This window comes from Protopterus annectens, chromosome 1.part2 (genome assembly GCF_019279795.1).
Source record: "Protopterus annectens isolate FY-2018-M chromosome 1.part2, PAN1.0, whole genome shotgun sequence".
Classification (NCBI taxonomy): Eukaryota; Metazoa; Chordata; order Ceratodontiformes; family Protopteridae; genus Protopterus; species Protopterus annectens.
Genome location: NC_056727.1, coordinates 184041419 through 184060776, shown reverse-complemented (window position 1 = coordinate 184060776; position 19358 = coordinate 184041419). Strand labels below are relative to the sequence as shown.

Here is a 19358-nt window from a genome sequence, read left to right as displayed (position 1 = left end):
CGCATTTATTTTAATTCTCTAACAGGGAGACGGACATCTAAAGATTTAATACCTAATCACTTCCTGTAAGTAACAGAAAAAAAGGAAGAAGGTTGAAGTAAGGGTGTCCCCTATAGACTGTCTGAACTGCTACAAAGATCATTCCCAAGTCCTGAAAAATGGGGAGTGGGAGGTTGGCATAATGGTTAGGGTGTTTACCTTACAAACACAAAGTGCAGGCTTTAATTCTCACATGGGGTGATTGGCTAGGTTTAAAATGACCCACAAGGCAGTTAGCCTAGGATTAATCTATGAATCTATGAAATAAGAAAGGAGATGTTAATGTCTTCCATAACCTGGTAAGACGGCAAAGAGCTAGTGCAATAATAAAGTATCACTTCCTGTCAAAACAAGGAAAAGGTGGATGAAAGGCCAATGTGATAGTTGTACATTTAAGTTTGGGGCAGAAATTAAGTTCCACCTACAGACAAACCAAGAAAGGAGGATGGAATATCAAATAGATGTTGTACTAAATTATGCAGGAATAAGCACATCTTGGAAACTAAGAGGAGACTGACAAAGTTAATTCAGAACAGAACACAAAGGAAACCCGGCTAACAAAGCCCTGACACATACACAGAGGGGTAAGGGTACGGAGACTAGGGTTAAAGATATGGCTTCAACTGAAGACTTGCATAGGCAGACTCCACATACAGCCAGAATATGAAAGGAGGATGGGTGATCTTACACAGGTTGATACAAGGTCAAAGTGACAGTTTCAGTGGAATGCTTATATAAACAGTTATATGACTGCATTTCACATTCAGTCCAAAAAGGAAAAGAGGATGGAAAGTCTTACCCAGGCTGTCAAAAGGTCCTTCTGACCAAATTACTATAGTCTGATACCAAAAGACCATGCTTCAGTATCCAGTCCCCTTGACCAAACTAGGAAAGTGACAAAGGTCAAAGTAGTACTGGATGTAGACCAAATGGATTCCCCAATGGAAGAAACACATCGAGGAGAACACATAGAGAAGTACTTTCGAGTCAAAGGATTGACCCCAAATAACAGCATCCAAATAGATAAGAAGGGCCAGCTTGAAGTCAGTAGGATCAGTGTTGAGCTCTGTATCAAGAAATACTGTCCAAACTGAGCTGGGACTGACAACTCAACTTGAAACTTAAGGACACACTGGCGATTGCTCAGATTAAGACACACTAAGTTGCACAGTAGCAAGTTATGCCCTTGGTGTAATGTCTGAACAAGAAATGCAAACTGTAACACACACAGTAAAAGAGCACACTGACAAAAAAATCTTCTTTAACCATCATTACTATGTTTAATTGTATGATTTGTAAAGGTAGCAATCTACTAGCTTGTTCCATATCTCTCAAGTGTATGTGCATCTCATTATGAGGAATGTTCCTTATTTTGAGGCTTAAAACATCCATGTTCCATCCACATCATGCCACACATTCGTTGTTATGACTCTAAGTAATACCTAGGGTAAATAATATTGAATAATATTAGTTGAACATAATAAATTTTATAAAGATAAATTTTAACCATGCTTGGAGCTTCCTAGTCAAAGTTGTTTTCACGTTGCTATGCAAGCATTACACATTTTGCTCATTTGTTCCACATTACAAGGGGTAATTTTCCACATTTTGGAGATGGAAGATTGGAGCTATGGACTATGCACTGCTGTAACTGTAACACTAGCTTTCAACAATCCCTAATTTTACCTCATATTTTTACCTTGCTCTTCATAAAACCTTTGGCTTTCTGGTAAATCACTGATGGTTACAATTAGTCAATAATGCCATACATTACACAATTGACAGAAAATCTGTACTACAATGCAGCCAAAGTGTAATTACTGCTCAAAAATTCAAGACAATGCTGTAAATAGTTGGGGGGGGGGGGGGTGCAAATCAGTACAATTTTTATTTTTTTCAATTTTATTTCTACAATACTTCATTTAAAGTTAATAGAACAAAAGTTTTTTTTATCAATATCCCTTTTCTGAATAATAAGAACTATGAAACTCTGACGTCTGACATTACTATCATCACTCAATGAAGACATTCCCAGCCATGGACACAGCTGCATGAAACAAAATGGAGTGTCTTAACCTGAACAGTCACTAACACATGGTCAGGTACATCAAGACGGCTGGGCTCAGTGCTGGGAAGTGTCAAAGTCAAGGTAGTGCCAAAATGGGAGGGGGTAGGGTTAATCTACAGCTGATTTCGAGCTAAAGACAAGAAGGAATGATGCCTAGAAAACCCCAAAATTTAATGTTCAACCACAGAACTAAAGTCAATGTCACAGAGGCTCACTTTGCAGATGAGGGGGCTGATACCAAGGGTATTCACCTCAAAGATGTATAGCTAAAGTAAGAGACAATGTTCAAATCAATTCAAAGAAATCTGGAACACAAGTATGATTAACCTGTCTGCTTAGAACAGCAATATACACACATCCAGGTCTTAAAAAAAAAAAAAAAAACACATAAGTGACACAGAGGTAAACTGCAAATTATGAGGGAAAACAGTCATAAATGTACACTGAAATTCCCAAAGAAATATAAACATGCATAAGGAGAAAAATTATGTAATAAAAGAAACCTAGCTCTAACTTTCCCCAAACTGCATGTACTGGGGAAAAAGTCAAGACTAATTGTACATAAATACATTGAAGGCACATCAATAATTAAAAATGTTGCTAAACAGAAATTGAAAATGGCGAATGCCAAAAGGGAAGGGAGACATATGAAACAAAATTAAATAGAAAAAGTAAAGGAATGGATCTAAAAAACTGAAGATTCTGAGGTGAAAAGTAACCAGAAAGATATACAAAGAAGGTTCTGAGAAGAACTCTAAGAAAAAAACACTAAAAATATACTAATGATAGAAAAGGTTGCTTGGGGCTCTTTATGTACATGATTACATCTTACATGCAGAAAAAGAGATCTGGAGAATGGTTCATAGTCTTGCAACACTGAGGATAATAGGACAGTGGCCAGGTACAGCCTGACAAAGTTTTAGATGCCAGACTGTCTCAGTTCTACCAGACCTGCTCTTGAATATGATGGAGAATGAACTCCAATTACAGATCATATTTTTCTGCCCATAATGGTATTAAAAATGTGTGTGTGTGTGTGTGGGGGGGGGGGCTTTTACCCCTATAACACTAAGTAGTGTAGCAACAACTGCCACTATGTGGCACCTCAAAATTTCAGCAAGGTTGTACTTCAGTTTCACTAAGCACTTGGAGAGAAAGGATGTAAAGCTCTTAAGTGGGTATGTGTTTCCTGTGGTATTTAAACATTGCTGTCGTTATTTGAAAAGAGGTCACACTAGGATTACCAGTTGCTGCAAACTAAAATATTACCTCAAGGAAGAGCAGGACTTAAGTACCTTAACATTGTTTCTATTTACAAACAGCTTGCAATAAAATGTCAGTGACAAGTGCTCTCCCTTTAAATCTATAGCAGTATTTAAAAGCACAATGAAAATGCTGTCTTACCAAACACTTTTCCTTTTGCAAACGGAGGAAACAGTTCAGTCTGTCTACATAAGTTCTTATGTATTTGCCAAAGGTCTTTGTGAAGTTTCTTGAAGTCACTGTACCTCTTCCATATGACCAACTGAAAAATGAAAGAAAATGTGAGGAGACAAGTAGTTAGAAAACCCATTCAAAGACGAGTCAGATGGACTGTCATCAGCCACTGACAGATTTTAAATGAGAGCAGTACACAAGTAAATGTCAGAAAGCTGCAAGCACAAAAATTATGACAAAAGAACCATTAACAGAAAAATAAATAAAGATACAAGAAAAGGCAGCCTATGGATTCAGGTTGCACGTTTTATTCTGGAAAAAAGACCAAGCAATGTACTTCTCAAACAAATATGCCAGTAAAGCCCAGAGAACACACTCAAAGAATTCCCAACCTGTTCTCTATGTAGTAATCATAAACTGCACAAACTTCAGCAGGTTTATCTATTTTAAAAAAATGTTTCAGGATTACTTACAGTGTTATACTGTTGTCTTGTTTTGCTGTTCACAAATCCTTTAAGTTAAAAAGTGCTCTAAAATATTTAACCCTTTTCATTTATTAGAAGCATGCACCTCCTCCCCCAAAATTGCACAGCATTTCAGACTGAAGTTCAAAGGTTTGGGATACCAAACATTAACCTAAATAAAAGCAGCACACACAATTGGTTTGTATTCATGTCTTGTATTCTGCTTTTCAGGAGCTGCAGTAGATTCCTGCTGCTTTTGATTACTTCCAAGTCTGTTTGCACAGTGCCACGTTTCATTTTCTGTGCTTTATATTAGACCTTAAAGTAACCGTGCAACTCACAAAGACTGACTTCTGACTAACTGCACAATGTTTGATTAAAGCACACTGCTAATGCTCTGTTTTGAGCTGCTGTGTAAGTCATTCTAACACAGGCTCACGCCCCTACAAAGAAAGGGATTGACAAGTAAAGAAAAAATGGTCCAAGTTGTCTCCAAGTGCCACTGCCCTCTTGGTAAGTTTCACAACCTACTTAAACAGTATTTCTACCAAGAAGCTATAATGTATTCTACATGCAGTTGCTAATTCACTCAGATTTTTAAATGCCTGTGTTACTACTACACAAATTAATCAGAATTTCCCATCTCCCAAATATAGTTAGCTTTGAGAATCTACTCAAATAGCTAAGGCTACTGTTGCAGCAATCAGTATGATGTATATAGCACAGTTGTGTAAGTTCAATTTACCATATCAGTAGATGTTTGAATGGCCGTTGCTGTGGTAGCTGCTCCCTCCCTCTATCCCCTTGTTTTTGGGTGTGTTTTTTTTTTTTTATATAGCAGGGTGGGGATGTTTATGTTTTGTTGTTCCTAGCACTGTCCTTTCAGGGCTGAAACCTCACTCTTTCTGCTGGTAGGAAAGCTGTGAAGGGCAGCATCTACTGTTAGGGTAAGTTCAACTTGTACAACTGTACGTTATCTTGTTTTATAAACACCTGAGATTCCTCAAGTACACTTGAGGATGACAACATTCTGTATCATACACCACTCTTACAATTTTCACTCTGTCATACTAGATCTGTCACATGACAAAACAGTTATGCAGAATGTGGAATCCCACTAGTCAAGAAAGGACGGTCAACATATTGCTCAACTGTCCAGATTTTTGCCTTACATTTTTGGTTTATTCCTCATAAAAATCTGTGGCTTCTCACAAATCTTTAGGGACTGAAGTCAGTAAATAATAACATACATTTGAGTTTCAGACTTTATGCATGCTAATACAAATCCTGTTATTATTTATTTTACATTTGCTGACTGGGATGTCCAACTGAGCTAATAGCCCTTTTTCAGTGGAGGCCCGGGGAGAAAAGCTCCAAAATGTACAAATCTAACATAACATATACGATATTCAAGAAGTAAAAAAATATATACATACAATTGCTGACAAAATTTAAAAATCAAACTATAAAAACAAAAGGATGATAACAGTAAATGTATGATAAGAATTTTTTTTATAGTTTAAGTTTGCAAAAACCTAAAGGTTTAGAGAGAGAGTATAGGAAGAGCTTTGGAAGTTGCATAAATAGTTTGATATTAAGATTCAGTAAGCAGAAGATGGAAAGGCTGAGATTCAGTAAGCAGAGTATGGAGAGGACTTAGGAAGTTAAGTAAAAGCATAGGATGTAAGATGTGCATGTTATGTGTTAAGAATTAGGTAGATAGTGCATTATAGGTAGGTAGTGGTCAGGGAGGATGCATACAATGGCAGATCCAGTGTTCTTTAAAGTAGTCTTTGGTGGCTAACTTAAATTGTTTGGGGTGAGTTAGGTTCCTTATTTCTAGTGGACGTTTGTTCCATGCAATAGAGGGGTGGTAGCTATATAAGTTACATACTGCCTTGGATTTAGGTTTGTAAACATTTAGTAGGTCTTGCGTTGTACTTCAGAGATCTCTGGTAGGGGAATGGTGGGAGATGAAAGGTGATAGACCTGGTCAAAAATCAGGCTGATATAGAATGGAGTGTATGATTTGGACTGAGACTGTAGAAACAGGTGAGGTAGTTCAAGCCAGTTCAGATATTTTAGAGAGAGACAGTGGTGAGATTTGTATGTTTGTTGAGCTACAAATCTAACTATCTTATGATAGGTTGATTCAAATTTGTTAAGTAGGGAGGAGCTCAAACTTGTATTTGGGAACAGTATGTTAGGCAGGGTGGAAGGTAGGCATGGGCAAGAGAAATCCTAGCTTCAGCTGTGAGATATTTGTTATTCCTATACAGGAGTCCTAGCTTTTGATGTTTTTTTATGCAATTGTAAATATGTAGGTCAAGCTTTAGTGAGTCATCAATAGTAACGTCAAGTAATTTTGTGCTTGTTTCGACTTCTATAAGAGTATTGTTTAGGGATGTTACGGAGAAGGAAGATTTGATGTGGCTTGCAGATATAGGGAGAAAGAGTAACAATTTTGTTTTTTTAGGGTTGAGGATAAGCTGGTTATTAGCGAGTCATGTCTCTACTCAGTTAAAGGATGTTTGGGTAGTTGATAGGAGTTCAGAAGGTGAGTTAACAATAGTGATGACTGTAGAGTCATCAGCGTATTGTACAATGACTGAGTACAAGAGGAGTAGAGTGAGCTAGGGAAGATATTAAAAAGTAGAGGTCCAAGAATAGATCCTTACTGAAGGGGGGGGGTAGATAGTGCACTGCCCCATCTCACTGATTGCTGCATGTCAGTGAGATAGCTAGAGAACCATGCAACTATATCAGAGGAGAAGTTTAGATGTATAAGTTTGCTAAGTAGCAAAGAGTGAGAGAGAGTGTCAAAAGACTTAGGTCGAGGAATAGGCAAGATATGAGTTTATGATCATCTTTGGCTAGAGTTACAGTGTTGAGAAATGACAGCAGAGCTGTGGTTGTACTATGCTTGGGATGGAAGCTGTGATGTGTAGGAGTGAGCAATTTTTCCTGTATAAGATAATGCATAACTTGTTTGTGCATACATTTCTCAAGTATTTTAGAGAAAGGTGAGAGGACAGCAATATGTCTGAAATTAGAGATTTCTGTGGAGTTACCACCTTTGTGAACAGGAGGGGTATAAAACTGTTTCCAGATAAATGGAACTTTTGACTCAGAGATAGAGTGATTAATTAGGGTAGATACTGGCATCACAAGGGAGTGAGCAGCACTCTGGAGATAGTATGGGGGGATACTGTCAGCAGATACAGAGCATGGTTTGAGCTTGGTGAGTAGAATTTTTATACAGTTAGTGGAAACAGGATTGAGAGAGAAGGAGTTAGCCAAGTTAGTGGTTGAGGGGGGTACAGGGAGGTTATAAGTGTTACTGTTTAACAGGTTGGGATTAAATAGTTTGGAAACTGATTCGATAAAGTAGGTGTGACATGGATTTGGTGAAGTTGGGTTGTCAGGATGTAGTATCTGGTTAATAGCATTCCAGAATTTTCTAGGGTCAGATTTTATTGTTTTTGGGGGATTAAAATAGAAATCTTTTTTGTCTTTATTGATGAATTTTTTTGCTTGATTTCTAAGTTCCTTACACTTTTGCAGGTCAGCTGGAAGTTTATAGATTGTACCCATATTTAAGAAGGTCCTGTCTCTGGTTTTCATAAGGGTATGGGTGGTTTTAGTTAACCATGGTGAAATGATTGTTTTTATCTGAACTTTTCTGGGTGGAGCTAGGGAGTTTAGAATGTTAAGGAAGGTTGAGTTGAAGGTAGTAACTGCATCATCTAGTGGGAGCTGAGTAAGGAAGTTCCAGTTTACTCTTCAGAGGAGGGTTCTAAATGTATCAGGATTAAAGTTGGCAAGTTTGTGGGAGGTGATTATCCGGTGTGGTTTAGAGAGATGGGAGGTATACTGAAGCACTTTTATAGGTGAGTGGTCACTCAGGGAGTCTGGTAGAGTGTCTGGATTATGGTATTTGCTAGGATTAGAAATATGTATCCAATCTATCAGGGATCTTGGAGAGTTACAGTTATTAGTATGGGAAGGATTATAGATAAATTGTGTGAATCCATAGAGATTTATGTTATGTGGAGAGTTTGGTTTGTTGAGGTTCAGCCAATTAATGTTGACATCCCCAAGAATGATAAGTTTCATTAAAGATGAATATTGCTTTTATAAACTTTCTGAGTTTATAAGAGCAGTATTTAAAATATGTCCCTATTTTTGAGCCTTTGTACCACCATTATTTTAGGCTTTGGCCAAATTTCTTGCATTAAGAGGTTGCAACACATAACCTGAGTAAAAAAATGTTCTACTGAAATATAATAAAACACAAACACCCAAGACAGTGGGAACAATGTCTGAAAGCTACAATAAACAGGATTGCATGGGATTATTTTTACTTCAAAACTGCATCACATATGTAAATATACATAACACTTTTAAGTAACTAAACTATTTACCATTTTTAATTTATATGACAAACAATACAAGTCACTGATATTGTGGGACCTTTTCAGTCATGACCCAATTTGGTAGTTAAAATGCAAGAAGGAAATTTGTTCAAAACACCAACAGTCACACAATCCCTAACTTCTGTCACTCGATCAGCACTGCAACAATGTCAGAGGCATTGCATCTTGGAAACAAGGCAAAACAGGTAGTATTTACAAATTCTGACACAAGTGTGACTCCAGAAACAGCAAGACTGAATGAATGTATGAAAAGGAGAACATATACCAAGTCCTAGATGCCAGTCTCAAAAGTTAATATATCTAAGTAGTTGAGGTTATAAGGGTGCAGGAGGATTTGCCTCCTTGCAACAAAAAATCATTAAAGGAAAACAGTAATTGTCAATATTCATTGTTCTGTAGTTCCTCTCATTTTCATAATTCAGTGACTCCTAATTAAGAGTCTCGGCATTATAGTAGGAAGCCCTAAAATTACAATAGGATCTCAGATTTACAAACAGAAAGGCCTAAATTTACAACAGGGTCTTGGAATTATAATATGAAGCCCTAAATTGCAACACTTTCTGCATAGTTTATTTTACTTTATTCCAATCAAACACTGGAGGTATCAACAGTGGCACAGTAGTTGTCATGGTATGGGAGGCAGCTCATAGCAATGGACCACTGCAATCACAGAACCACTGCTAAAACAACAAGTGATCTGGACTGGCAGATTTCATGCCGGGAGGAGTTCCGGCAAAGATAACAGAAGATGCAAAAATGCTAGAAATTTGGCCAGTCAGTGCTTGAGTCGCAATATTCTCCTCCACAACAGCAAGATAGGTAGAAATAGTTGACACTAGCACTTTGAACACTGGAATAACTGAGGTCCCAGGTATACATGTGTCTGAGATTTGTCAGGATGGCCTGCACCTAAGCTGGGTAAGTAAAACTGTATTAGGTACCTATCTGTCCAAATAAACAACCTTTTCCTTTTGTTAGGGTAAGTGAACCAGGTGGAAAGCTTCCGGGCACCATCTATCACTTTTGAGCTTTCAGTAAAAAGATCTACAGAAATCAATCAGTGGCTCTAACACAGTAGCCAGGTCCTGAGGTGAAGAAGGCTGTCAAGCCAACTGTCGGATAGTACTGTCAGAACAGTCTATACCACCAGGTACCTGACAGCTTAAAATTACACCCTTCTCCGCCAACATGGGATATAAAGATGATAAACAATTCTTTCTTCCCTGAACTTTGCAATGAGGAATGTAATCATCAGGATGGTGGGAGTGCATGTGGGAATCACACTTTCTACAAGATACAGAATACATTTTCAATGAACTCCCCTTTGCACTGTTGCAACAAGCAGAAAAGGTGAAGCACTGTATTTTTCTGGATGGTGTAGTAATCAATCACTGGAGTGTCTCAATTTTTGGAAGAGAATGAGCTAGACGTGTTTTTTTAATCTGCCATCCCAGAACACAACTGAAGAATCACATGAATAAGTTCACCAACATGCTCACTTCTCCTGAGATGTGAACTGCTAAGACAATGATATCCCTTATCTACAGCCTGTTGCCAGATGTAAAGGTATGACCATATGCCTCCTTGTTACTAGGTATGGCAAAATGGACCATTTCTTAAACAGAGTCAAGAGGAGCCTTATGTGCAGCTTTTTCTCGAAAATCTTAAGTAAGGAGACCTGCTTCAAGCTCCAGCTGGGTGATGTAGAGCCTCCTCTCCAAAGACAGCCAAACCCTCTGTTCCACGGAGAAGCTATGGTGAGCTTCCCAATCACATCAGCAAAGCAAACACTGGCACAGCCTGCAATGCGTATGGATGCAGAAATAAAAAGCACACAAAAGACTGTTGGAAGATCACTCGCCATTCCAGATCTTGGCAACAAGTGTCTTACATCAGAAGATGCATGTGCTGATGGCGGTTTTGCAACTAGTGATACTTCACAGCCCACTTCAAAACCCATATTCACAGGAATGTCCACCACATCCGGAAGATTAAGGGGCGCATCAAGCTAAGAAGAAGCAGGAGTCAAACCTGGACCTTCAACTACATCCTCACCAAGCCTGTCTGATTTATGATATTAATAATCCTTTCCACAGGCAGAAATATCCAGAACTAAAAAGTGCCTTCATCAGTATGGGGCTAAACAATCATCAGACAGCATGAAAGAGGAATTCTCCTGGTTTATGGTTGAAACCAGTGAGTAATTGCAAACACAAGCACATTCACTAAATGGATGCTACCAAGCAGACTATAGCAGAGTCTCCAGAATCCAACCATTCATGTGTTCCCACACTGGGACATTCTTCTCTTGAAATGCTATGGTCACCGTAGACAACATTTTGATGAACAATACTGGTGCATAAAGTCCAAATGGCAACATCTTGTAAATGAAATGATACTGACACACACTCATTCAAAGAAATCTCCTGTATGGTCCCTAGAAACTGATCCACCACAATTCATCCATCATGTCCAGTGACACCATCTAGGCATTTTGAAGAAGGGGCATGACCCCCCCCCCCCCCCCCGGGCAGCTACCATCTAAAAATCTGTGCTCACTGATGGTAAAGAGGTCTGAGTGGAGGCAAACATTATTTATATATTCTTAATCAGAAAGAGGTGGGAATATAATCTCTGACCTTATATTAAAGAAGACAAAGCCTGTCTCAAGAAATCTGCAAAGAAAACTTTGGTTTCTTAATGCAGCTCTTAGGGAGTGAGAATCTAAAACGCAAAGTCGTGGCTGACCAGAAAAATATCCATACTCACCTGGTCCTCTGTGATGACTCTCTAAACTGGAAAAAAAATGTACAAAACCACACCCCACTCCTCAGGCACTCCCCAGCCGTAGTCAGGTAGCGTCCATTAAGCTGGAAAGGTCTTCAACTTAGGTGACTTAGCTAGGATCACAAGGACCAAGAACGTGTCAGGTTTATGGGTGTTACCTGGTTTACAGGAAGGCTTCAACCTCTTCTGGGGTCAACAGGGCCTAACAGAAGGCAAAAATAGAGAGAGACTAAAGTGGGGATGATAAAGGTCCTTCACACTAGTGAGGGCCAGTTCTTTCCTCTTCAAGTGGTGATCAACAAAGTTCAAAGAAGGCCATCTAAACAATATTGCACTCTTAAAAGACAAAGTCAGCACACCAGGTCAGTGGTTACAGTTGATGCCCCACAGCTCCTGGGTGTGAGGCTCATTTCTAATTTCCAGTCACTCTCTATGGGAAGTCTGCATATTCTCTCCATGCCTGCATGGATCTTATCTATTTTTTTCTGAAATAATGTATCTGCCATTGCCCTTGTGCCAGAGGTCATGCAGGAAAGGGTGTATGGACCAGTCTAACTACCCTATTAATGAATGATAAGTAAAGTAAGTAAAAAGGGACAATTAGGATGGAATTTTCAAGTTCATCCGTAAGGAGTGATAGTCTCATCCAAGCCACCACGTACGTGCATCTGTTGAGCTTGCAGCCATGCAAAAAAGGATCAGCACACCAAAAACTGCAGTTGCCAATGTGGAAGACAACCCTGGTAACCACACAGTCTTCACTACTTCCTCCTTGATCCATATATTCAGGAAAAAAAAAAAGAAAACTTTTCCAGCGCATGAAACAATAGCAATGGCTAGAGTATGGAAAGGTGAGATGAAGCTTTCTGAGATCCAACACGGTAGGAGAGTCAACTCAATTAACAAATTTGCCCAAGGATTTAGACTTCTTTTCTGATGTCAAGGTAGCAAAGTGTTGGGGTCTCTGAAGAGATTGTGTAGGAACTGCCATGGAGATGGGCACACAAGGATTTGCTACAATCACCTAAGGGATCTATAAAATCACCCTTCTTTCCACCTACAAGGTCAGAGTCTGGTTACTTTCATACTGTGTAACTGTAATCCTTAATGACTAACTTCAACAGGAAAGAAAATGACCCAAGGATTCTTCTTCTTGCACATATATTAAACTATTTCTGGGAGTAAGAGTCGTAGAACATACACAATTCAATAACCAGCCTAAAATAAAGGTCATCTCTGCAGCTTACAATTTCTCCAAGAAGTCCATGTCCTCATCAGTGTCAGAGATAACAGCTTATGAGTCTTGAAAGTTTTCCTAGGCTCCTGCATGAGTAGCAGTCTCCCACTCTGCCTGCAGCTCTGGGAACAAGTAAACTCACTAACCAACACAGGCATGAGTGTGCAAAGGCCACATGCTGAATGTTAACAAGCATCCAGCACTGTGAATTGTATGAGCTAAAGACAGTGTGCAAACATTAGAGGCCAAGGCCACAAGCCATGTTTTTTTCCAGTGATTCCACAGACTTGACACATCTGTCTTAAGTCCAGGTCTTGAACTGTGACCACAAATATGAGAAGACCCAGTGGCGCTTCTCAGTCTAGGCCCATGTACCTTGCAAGACCAGGAATAAGATTCTGTCAGAAGAGTCCTTGGTGACAATTACCTTCAGCATGCAACCAAATGATTCCAGTGAAAACTGCTCAGGATCAAGTCACGGCATGTCTCTGGCCAAATAATTAGGTGCGGGGTGGCAACTATACCCTGGGAAGAACCTTCTAGGATGGGCACTAGTAGGACATCTCTCCTGGGACCCAGGAACAGCAAAAAAATTACTAGTCTCGAGGGTTAGGCATGCTGTTATAGTGCAGCACATAAAATTGCAGTTATGTAGCAACTTACAGGCAAACATACCCAAGTGCACAAGCTTCTGAAAAAAAATGCAAAACTGGAAAAGAAGAGAGAACAAACCCAATCAATTACCACAAAGGAGGGCCCTGATTTCAGTCAAAAGCATTTGTTCACTCATTTATTTACTTGAATTTGTTTACTAGGAAAGTCCAACTGAAGAGAAACACTATTGCAGTGGAGGCCTAGGGGGAAATACTCTGCATAATTTACAGTTTTAATAGTAATATATTAACGAACAGTGGTATTTCTTGAATGAAATAAAAACACCATCCACACTTTTGACTTTTATCATTTCTATTTTTGTGTTAACAGTTTCACAGCACAAGTACTGCAGTTTTCTTATCAGAATCATTCAGTCAGTAAATCTAAAGTTCACAGGTTTATAGGTGATTATCCAGCTAACAGAACCCTGGGGGCGTTTTTAAGCCTAGCATTGCTTCCCAAATCTATCTGGTACGTTGATACTTCAGTGTTATTTTATGGGGTGTATGCAGACCTGGAAATGGGTGGTCAAGCATTTAAAGGTCGCCTCTATCTATTAGAGACATAAGTGCCAGACCAGATGTAAATTTCTGATTCCCCGTCCACTGGTCCAAGTTACTTTTGAACTGGGTTAGGGAATCCTACACCAGACAAGGGGCATTCTCTGAGACACATACTTGTCCCTCCAGCATGTCTTACTTATGTTGCAGGCCATGTTTATATCCCTAGACTCGGTAATTCTGATGACATTTGTTTTGCAGATGTTCAAAAGGCCCATCAGAGTTGGATCAGGGGATCCTTTGTATGACAGGCATAGATCACCTCTCAGCAGTCTGTAGGATACAGAGTATAGGGAAAGGGCTTTGAGGTGGGCTGCAATAGGACATGTTGTTTAAGCCATGTATTCCTTTTGTGAATAACCTCTGTGGACGCTCCAGCTGTTGCATGTGCCTGGTCAAGTACATAACAAACACTGTACTCACTGACAGTCAGATGAGTGCTACGTACAGAGGAACAATGACATCCTTGGACCTAAATGCCATAACCTTGCGTGCAAGTTGCTCAACAAATAATTACTTCCTTACCATCATAGACACATGATGGACAAAAGCCAGGTTGTTGTCTACATACTTTCCCAGATCCCTAACCACTGGGTCTACATGTAGAGGTGTATTGTCAATGTGGTAGTTTCCAAAGGTAGCAGTCTTGCCAAATGACACTATTATGTATTTCTTGGCATTGACTTTTAGACCGTGGCTTTGGCACCAGTTATTTATCAAGTTTTCTTAGGAAGGTATTTGTCACACTGGGAGATTTTGTGACTGCACCAGGTTTACAAAAATTTGTAAACTTGATCAGCCAAAGGCCCCTGACATTGGCCTTGACCTCAGAGAAATAAATGCCAAAAAGGAGTAGCCCCAGCTCCAAACACCTGTGGTACTCGGTTAGTGAGTGACCTCTGTGTGGAAGCAGAGCTACCTTATCCAAACTTCTTAGGTCCTGTCTGTGAACCAGCTGTCTATCAAGTGGATGACATATGAATTTACAGCTAATTTTGTGAGTTTGCCTGCAACACCTAAGTGGGATATTGTGTCAAAAACTTTGCCAAGGTCACGGGACACAGTACGCACTGTTTTCCCTCGTCCATTGCTTTACTGACCCTCTCAAAGAAGACCACCAGACTGAGTAGGTATGACCTGCTTTTGAAGAAATCAAATTGGATTAGGATCAGTGACTGAAGGTTTCCCATATCACTGTTTATTATTTGCATGATAATTCTTTCTTTGGCCTTGTATATGAGACTAGTCAGATTTATGGGTTTGTAGACAGCCCACCCTTGTGCAGACGGATGACCGCTGCAGTCCTCCCTTCACTTGGCACAAAGCCTAAGAGGAACCTATGGTTAAACAGTGATTCTAGTGGTCCTGACAGGTCATGTTTCATGTTATTAAGATGTCATCCTGAGATGACTGATGCAGTGTTCATGGTCTTGGAAAGTATATTGAGAGTCTGTTCTCTAGTGAAAGTTGGGGGAGCCATGGTTGAGGGTATTTCCTGATGGGTGTATTGGGGAGGGTGAAGAGTAAAATTGGAGCTAAATTTGTCAGAGAGTAGACTTCCCATATCCAAGATTTTCTTTCTTTTGTTATAAAGACAATTTATTTATTGACTGACTGACATTTGATTACCAGGAAAGTCCAACTGGGTAGAAGCCCATTTTCAGGAGAGGCCCAGGGAGAAAAGCTCCAAATTATTACAAAACGTTTTAAAACCAATAATTTTACAATCTTCAATTCTGACAGGCTTGTAGAGAGGAGTTTTTGGTCACTGGAAAGCAATGATCAACTAGGAACATAGTTGCGCAGAATGTTTTTTAGTGGTGGACAGGCAGATGGATGGATGCTGGATAATTTTATAGGTGGTAAGAAACTGTGTCTATGTTAGTTGATGAAGCAGTTCTAACAAATTTAGGCTTTTCGGTGCTATACAGCGGTGGGTTACCGAAAGGGATATTTGCTGCAAACTTAGCAACTTTGTTATAGCATTGTTCAAGTTTTAGTTTTTGTGAAGCCTGGAGGTTAGTAAGGATGGGAGAACCATAAGGAAGTGTAGCGAGCAAATAAGTAGTGGCAAGCGTATATTAAGTTGCAGCGGTGAGAAAGTTTTGACTCTGTAAAGCATCCCTAGTTTTTGATGAGTTTTTCTTACACAATTTTATATATATACACGGGTTTAATGTAAGATTATCATCCACTATCACCCCCAATAATTTACTATGAGAAGTAACTTCAATGGCTGTATTACCAAAAGAGAGAACTTAAATTTTGTTTTTTCATGACAGAGTAGTACTTTGGTCTTTTTTGGGTTGAACATGAGTTGTGAGTTACAAAGCCATGTTTCAGTAGCTGTTAAAAGCTTTCTGAGCAATTGGTTGGAGGTGTAACATGTTAGCACATGTGCAAATGAGAGTGGAATCAGCTGTGTATTTTATTAGGGTGGCCTGTTGTACAAATGTATAGAGGGTGTTGGTGAAAATGTTAAAGAGAAAGGAACCAAGGATAGAGCCTTGTGGTACACCGGTGGTGTCTAGGAGGACTGCCATTTTACTGACTGACCTATTGGACAGGTAACTTTTGAACTACAGAAGGGTGGGTTGGGAGACACCTAGTGAGGACATTTGAAGTAAAAGTTTGCTGTGGCAAACTGTTGAAGACTTCAGACAAGTCTAGACATAAGGAAGAGACTAGTTTGCTATTATCGCTAGCTGTACTGACAATATCTATATAGGTTTTAAGGACGGTGTTACTACTACAGGAAGGACTGAAGACATGGTGTGTAGGGGATAGGAATTCTTTCTGCAGGAGATAGATTAGCAATTGTTTATAATACAATTTCAAGTATTTTGGCAAGGAGAGATAAGATTGTTACAGGTCTAAAGTTATTAATGTCTCCTGACGTTCATCCATTGCACAGTGGGATAATATGTGACTTCTTCCAGAGACAGGGAACGTGGGATTCCTGGATTGGCCTATTTATAAGGATTGAGACAGGACAGGGAATGCTATTGGCTGCTACTTTTAGGTACTTGCTTGGAAGGTCATCAGCTGAAGAAAAGAACGGTTTAAGTTTGTCAAACTATAACCCTTAGCAATCAGTTTGTAGCCAGTACAAAGCAATTAATGGAGATACAAAGTAAAACAGGTTTTCTGTCATTTCCTGAGGCTAAGTAACGGGCAAATGCAGTATAGTGCACTGGTCAAGCAAAAGGGGACAGTAACCAACTTAGTAAGAGTTCCTTAAAGTGCACAGAAAATTTCACAGATACTTTGAATCACAGAGCAGGCATGTATTTGATTGATTAAAGTTAATACACAGCAAGGTTCTTCATGTTAAATGTGCTTACATTATACAATGACAAAATTCCCAGTAAACTTGTAGAACTAGGCCCTTGTAACAGAGATCCACAGTATCAATTATTATACACTGACATAATTCCCAGTAAATGTGTAGGACTAGGACTTTGTGGCAGAGCTCCTGCAATATTGAGGTCAGATGTATCGACTGTAAGCTATTATAAACTGACAAAATTCTCAGTAAATTTGTAGGAGTAGGGCCTGTGGCAGAGCTCCAGCAGTACTGAGGTCAGATGTAGTGACTGCAGGCTCTGAAATGAAGGAAAGCGAAAAAACTACTGAACTGTAAGACTATATTAAGGCAATAAAGTTAGTACCTACACAAAAAAAAAAAAAGATGAAGGAAGGACTACAATAAATCATAGCAAGAGAATACGGGGGAAGTATCAGAGTAGAGTGATGGTAAGAAAGTTTATGACTGTAACCTCAAAGTACATTTAGCAGGAGGTATACTGAAACAACCATAGTGTGTGTGTGTGTGTGTGTGTGTGTGTGTGTGTGTGTATGTGTGTGTGTGTGTGTGTGTGTGTGTGTGTGTATATATATATATATATATATATATATATATATATATATATATATATATGGGTTCACTTTATAATCTCAAAATTCTGAAATACCGAATTTCAGAATATCAAGATCATAAAGCCGAAACACCACAATCCCGAATGCCCATAACCGCGAAATTCAAAATCCTGGCACTTACATACACACACTCACATACACACAGCTGCCCCTCACACACAAACAAAACTAACCTACACTAGAAACAAGCAGGGGGGCTTTGACCCCCTACAACCCCCACACCCCCCTACTTATATATTCTAACTCCGAGACCACACAATCACACAAACAAAGGCAACTCACACCCACACATTTTACAGCCCTTTGCACACACACATCACAACCAAAACACATACTAACATACACTACAGCACATAACCTACACACGCATACAAACTTACCTGCACTTACATCCATTTATACACCGCAACATCAGAAGCTCCGAACTTCAGGATTTAGAATTTCGTGCTTCTGGTGTTTCGCGATTCCGAGCATTCGGGATTAGAATCTCGGTAAAATGAAATGCGGTATTTCAGTTTTTCGAGATTCTAAAGGGAACCCATATATATATACATACAACTATTAATGCTAAGATTCCATGAGGGTGGCTTAGTTTTTGATTTTGTTGGGCTTTTTCTGTGTGGGTACAGCTGCCTCAATGCAGCTATCAACATGGTTATACAGGGTTTCGATGAACAATGCCTCATAGGCAGTGGTGTTTTCATGATTTGTGGGGACTGGAATTTTGCCAGGGTGTCATTTAACAATAAAAGGTTTGCCTTAGAATAATTCTTGAAAGTACTAGGACTTGCTGGGGTCCTGGATTTTGCTTCAAAAGAGACAGCTCTATCATCTAACATGACCAGTATGGACATTATACAGGGGGTGGTGTGCAGTGTTCTCCCCAAGTTTGTAAGGGTCAGGTAAAAGATGTCTGTACCCCTAGTAGGCATAATAATATACCTAGTACAGGGTGCAGGTGTTAAAATCCAGCAATCTCTGGGCCTGCATGTTTGTGGTTATAAACCATTATCGGGGTAGTTAGAGCCACCAATGAAAATGGTGTCAGGTTCAACGGAGACTGTCTCCAATACATTTAAGTAAGAGCTGTGGGTGTCCTGGGTCACAGAGGGGAACCTATAGCTTGAAAGGATATGGTATTAGACTTTGCCTATGATAATTAGGACATGGAGAACCTCAAGCTCGTCATACTGTTTGATAAGTCTTGAGAAGTGTTTGTTTTTGATGAACATTGAGACACCTCCACCTTATTTTCCTTCCTGTGCAGTAAGTGGTGTAAATTTGTGAGAAGGCATTATAGTCCTGCAATGCCAGGGTGCTCTCTGTGGCTCTAAACCACGTTGTCGTAATTGCACAGATATCTACATTCTCCAGGATGAGGAAAGGCTTCCAGGAAGTGGAGTTTCATATTTAGACTTCTGGCATCGAGCAGTAACACCTTCAGATTTTCTTGGATTGGCTTTGCTATGCCAGAAGTTTAACAAGCTGACAATGCCTAAAACAAGCACTGGTGGGGTGGACAAGATTTTAGCCAATATTCCAAAGCAGTGGGGTAGGTGTAGACCATCCCTGTCAACCATGTTTTTTCAGGGTGACAAATATTGTACTCTCTTCGGATGACACCCAGATCTAAGCCAATTACAATTATTTGTTTATACTGGGTCATCATCCATATTAAAGTTATAATGCTGGGCTCATACCAGCCTTGGTCACACTGTCAGAAAGCTACATCATGTC

General features: G+C 39.5%; 1 protein-coding gene across 3 annotated transcripts in view; it reads right to left on the bottom strand.

Annotated features, from left to right (window-relative positions):
- The window catches only part of RPS6KC1 (ribosomal protein S6 kinase C1), a 1896815-nt gene that overhangs the window by 1451073 nt on the left and 426384 nt on the right, over positions 1-19358 (bottom strand). For all 3 annotated transcript variants that reach the window (XM_044055506.1, XM_044055508.1, XM_044055507.1), the window contains one exon: positions 3512-3632. In XM_044055506.1, coding sequence (XP_043911441.1) covers positions 3512-3632 — 121 coding nt within the window. The remainder of the gene's footprint in view (positions 1-3511; positions 3633-19358) is intronic.